The 5253-nt window shown below is 39.3% G+C and overlaps 1 protein-coding gene across 1 annotated transcript; it reads left to right on the top strand.

Moving 5' to 3' along the window:
• Positions 1-2300: 2300 nt before the first annotated feature.
• Positions 2301-3593, top strand: LOC104432532 (protein LIGHT-DEPENDENT SHORT HYPOCOTYLS 1). The gene has a single exon (XM_010044986.3). The coding sequence runs from the start codon at positions 2623-2625 to the stop codon at positions 3175-3177; it is 555 nt and encodes a 184-aa protein (XP_010043288.1). The 5' UTR covers positions 2301-2622; the 3' UTR covers positions 3178-3593.
• Positions 3594-5253: the final 1660 nt, after the last annotated feature.

A 5253-nucleotide genomic window follows, 5' to 3' on the forward strand; every position in this document is an offset into this window, starting at 1 on the left:
GACAAAAATCTCTATGACTATTATTTTCGAAAGATATAAAAAGAGAGAAATCGATTTCAGAAGATGCAGTTCATTCAATTAATTGATGATGTCACATATTGCTCCTCACGACAAGAATAGTCTTATCTAGAGTATAGCCCTAGGGTTCCTTTTTCGCCCCCTTAAATCGATAGATGGAGAAAAGAGCAGTAAAAATTCCTATTGACACTATAAGCGTTTACCCTGCTACATGTCAATAAGTGGTCACCACATCGTTTCTTTTTAGTTATTGAAAAGTGGCCAATAAGTCTTGGGTCATGATATTAGAAACAGACATTACCATATTTACCGAAAAGTTCAACGTCTGAGAATGGAGAATAACATTTGCCCTCCTCATTGTATGAACTTCGAAATTTTAATTTGCTCATTCTTTTGTTGAAATTTGAAGAAAAAAGAAGAAGTAGTTAACGACACTGTCTTTACTAGAGAGAAGACAATAGATTTACATGAAAGGAGTCCAGCACTTCCACTTTAATAGGTTTAATAAGTGCACATACTTTTTCTTTGTCATTATACAATTGGTAACATTTTATGACATTCTCAATCTCTTCATAATATTGTAATAATGTCATATTGGATCGACTTAATCATCAAGATTATACGTCAATTGTAATTATACATATCATTCTACCAACAATAATATTAAGGATTGACATATTTACAAGAAAATGCAGTTTTGGATGAGTAAAACTGTAGAAAAAGCTAATTTATACTGTCGTGGCAACAAACAGACACTTTCGATTCATAGAAAAAGAGAACTCTATCAAAATTAAAGAAAAGTACAACAAAATTAGGAAAGCGGTCCTTCGATGTGCTAACATAAATAGTTGCTAAGGACATGGAGTATGCACAAGTACATTGGATTCTGCTCCATGTTTACTATTTTTGGCACAGAGCGAACTCACCATGTTTGGGTCATCAGCTACTTTTTTGGGAGTCCAATGCTTGCGAAACCTTATTCAAAGGAAAGAGACTCCAAATGAGGGGATTAAATTCCTTGCTTCGAGTGGAAAAGTTGAAATATTCCCCCCATTTTTAGTGCTGTCTGTGCCTCAATCTTTGGGAAAGGATAGGGTCCGAGTCTTCCTTTTCATGGTTTGATTATACTGTTGACAATCAAAAACCTAGTATTACACTTTCTGTCTAATTAGGTCCGAAAGAGAACCCCGGCTGTCAAAAGCGCTCTCAACAAGATGCAACAACAGAACTTCTAAGAAACCAAAAGAACAAAGTAAAGAGTGATGGTAGATGTGAAAAAATTGATGCATAAATCGATGGTTCGTACAGTACATGAGCATTGGAACAACAACCCATAAGAATTCGTCATATTCACTACATAAATGTAATTTATTACGGGGTCTTTGCACCCCTAACATTCTTGAATGTCATATGCAACACCAGAGAACACGGAGAAAGCGGTCTTATATAAATTGGCTTGGCACATTACATGATCCAAGAGAAGCAATACTTTTGTCACTGGACAAAATAACTCTTTTAAGTTCTCTTTTCTTACCAACTAAGGCATGGGTGGTTCTGAGATAAAGTGAAACATAGGTAAATTACTATGCATGATATTCTAAGAATAGCCGGCACGGGATCATACAAGAAATCAACACTCTGACAGGCCTCAGTTCTTAGCTTGATGCGGGTGATCCTAGTAGGACATGGTCATTGGTTATGCACAGAAGAAACCCTAGCAGTCCAAATCAACACTTCAGAAACCATGCTTGACTTTTTGCCATGCCCTGCTTAATTCATTCGTCATTCACATTGTTGGATACAACTTGGAAACTATCCTGCAAAGCCTTGTGTGGTTCCTATGTATCAGCTAATCAATTATTTTCAGCTATGGTAAGGGAAGCAAACAGTTCGGCGAGACCTCGGATTGACCCCGGCAAAGCGCCTTACCTGGCGGTGCGATAATTATTGTGATTGATTGAATCGACCCAAATAATTGTTGTAAAGTTACTTGGTGAGTTTCTGATAGCAGACCACTTCTTTTCCACTAAATGCTTGATTGATGATTGTTGATGACAATATCGATGGTGTTACTTTCCCATTTGATATTCCCAGACCTTATACATGTAGTTACCATGATGTTAAGAATAGCAAGTATTTAGTTAGGGAGGTATGCACTTGAACTAAAGATGACAATCCGCCAGAAGGCCTGTTGAAAATACCACAACGCCCTTCTTTTCATTTGGTTTTAATTTCTCAATCAAAAACTTCCTCCTTAAATTCTTCACCATCTGGAGCACAAAAACCCTAATTAGCCGCGCCTCTCTCTCTCTCTCTCTCTCTCCCTCCTTCCTCCCTCTCCAAGATCCTCTCTTCATTACAATCCAAAACCATGCAAGAGATTCTCGCATCCCCTTAAATCAACCACTCTTACACTAATCATTCTGGCTCACTTGGGCTGTCTACTTCTCCTTCAAGTGGATTACTGTCCTCCTCTGAATAAACCCAAGTGTCCTAAAATCCTGTGCAGTACAATGAATAACCTCTTGCTTTAAACAAGCCAAGTGCTTCATTAGTCTCTCTCTTAAATAAGACAAACTATCCAAGCTCCTACATATCACTGTTATGGAACCAGTTCCAGAACCAGATTATCCCATCTATCACCACCACGATCATCATCACTCACTCAGCAACACGGACATTCCAGTTAACTCCATCACCAGACCACCAACCACAGATTCATCATCTTCTTCGACCCTAAGCCGCTATGAGAACCAGAAACGCCGGGATTGGAACACCTTCTGCCAGTACTTGGGAAGTCACAGGCCGCCGATCCCACTCGCCGCATGTACCGGCATGCATGTTTTCGACTTCCTCCGCTACCAGGACCAGTTTGGCAAGACCAAGGTTCACCACCAGACTTGCCCCTTCTTCGGCCTCCCGAACCCGCCTGCCCCGTGCCCGTGCCCGCTCCGCCAAGCTTGGGGCAGCCTGGACGCGCTCATCGGGCGGCTCCGAGCCGCCTACGAGGAGAACGGCGGGGACCCCGGGGCGAACCCTTTCGGAGCTAGAGGTTTGAGGGTTTACTTGAAGGAAGTCCGTGACTATCAGGCCAAAGCGAGGGGCGTTAGTTACGAGAAGAAGCGCAAGCGGCCCAAGGAGAAGGGGCCATCGCAATGATGAGTTCTCTCTTGCCCTTAGTCTTATCTTTGGAGACAGCACAGAACAGTTCACGGAGCAAAAGACAACGTATGATCAGAACTAACAGATATATGCGCGTTTCAATATACTTAGATGTCATCAGTCTTCTTCGGCTTGATCTCCGCTAATTACTCGTGAAAGACATGCGAGTCTTATAATGAAGACCCTCGATATGCAAGTCCCAAGTCTCTCGTAAGTACTACATGTCAAAATATACCAAGTAATTTCTTTATATTTCTAATTAATTTGGGTGTTCAAGTTACTGAAAAGATGTGCTTTAAGTCTTTACCTGTCTTGGATGAACTTTTTGTGCTGTCTCTGCAGATATTGGAGTGCATGCTCAATGAATTTTTTTTCAGTTCTTCCAATGCCTATTACATATATTATATATGTTTTACTTAGTGGGTATGTTTAAATTATTGCAATTTGAGTAAGTACCGTGCAAAATTCTTTTACCCTTCTGATGCTTAGCAGTAGGATGATGTAGCTGAAATTACAATGGCAGTTCATGGGAGGATTCCAGTTTTGATTCCTCTATTTCCAAATGACTAAGACAAGCGAAGTTCTCCATAGAACATCTTCTTTGGGATCATTCACTCGCTTCATATCTAATCAACCCTAGATCGAGATAAATCTGTTCAACCATGTAAAAGCGGGCTTACATGATAAACGACTGATTCACAATAGTCATAAACATCAATTGTTTTTTCTCTAGTGAGCTTAAGGAGGAATGCAGTCATTTTTTCCAACTTCCTTTTTGGGGGTATAGATCATAAAATTAAATTGCTAACCATCTTCTTATTCAGGAAAAAAAGGGCAATATTCTTCACTATAAAAGAATTACAGTTTAATGCAAGTTCAAAGAACTTTCTTGGTAAGATCAGTGTGTATCTACTGGAGAAGCAGCATAAGTCTAATGCCTCCATAATTGGTGGAGATCCAAGAGGGGGATGTAAATTGCTGAGGCCATCGATGCATCTAGCTGGACCTACCCTCCCTTGAAAACCTAGTATTTCGTCATGTACAACCAAGCATTATCAATTGTTCCTTTTTTCTGAGAGAAGTGCAACAATAGCCCTACACATATTGGCCTTTAGTCAATAGAGTTTGAAAGGTACTTCCATTAGGTCTACTACTGATGTAAGAGACAATTTACGCACTCATCATATGATGGTGACTATGTTGAAGAATTTGGTTATAAAACTAACTCCAAACACACATGTTAGCCTTCAAACAAATGAGTATGTAAGTTTTTATGGACACTAGCGATGGACCTAATAGTAATTTTGAAAAGTTTTAGTTTCCTCCATTGGTGACTTTTTGTCATTGGAAAATTGCATGATATCAGAGGCTTTCTTGGAATTAAGCATGATTCTGATCACATAAAGAAGGAATACAGCTATTGAATTTCATTTAAAAATTGAGTGAGAAATCTGATTATGAGCAATAAGTGAAAAATAAATCCGAGATGTTTTCTGAAGCGGGAAAAAAAATCAAGATCATAGAACTGGGTTCCCTGGCTATTTAGTTTAAATTTCCATTTGATCCCCATAATCAATGTCTACACCCAACGATCAACACAACCAGGTATTAATTCTATTCCGTGATCAAAGGAAAAACCAAATATCAAACAATCTATGTTCATTGGTACGATTAATAAGATTAGGTCTTGGTTGCACCTAAATAAGAATGTTTAGAACTCAATCAACCAATTTAGAGCGTTAAGGACTCAATCAACCAGTGCCCAAAACGTTTAGAACATTTACTACACTTATCTCTTCCTTGTTAATCCAAACTTCCAATGTGAGATTCTTCTCTGCTTCACACCTCACATGGTGCACTCATCATCTCCCACATGAACTAGTATTACAGGAAAAGGGTTCATTAACAACTTCAGGGTCTGCATCGACTCATCTCAGAGTAGTCAATTACTCACATATATAGTTCAGCATCAACAGGCTGACCTATGGATCTGTAAGTCGATCCATGTTTTGTAGTGAAAAGGCAAGCGCTCTGAGAATGATCACTTCCACCCAGAGAAATGTACCAGAGTGT

Source organism: Eucalyptus grandis, chromosome 2 (genome assembly GCF_016545825.1).
Source record: "Eucalyptus grandis isolate ANBG69807.140 chromosome 2, ASM1654582v1, whole genome shotgun sequence".
NCBI lineage: Eukaryota > Viridiplantae > Streptophyta > Magnoliopsida > Myrtales > Myrtaceae > Eucalyptus > Eucalyptus grandis.

Coding starts and splice junctions, on each gene's coding strand:
- LOC104432532 (XM_010044986.3), top strand. CDS start 2,623: ATGGAACCAGTTCCAGAACCAGATTATCCCATCTATCACCACCACGAT.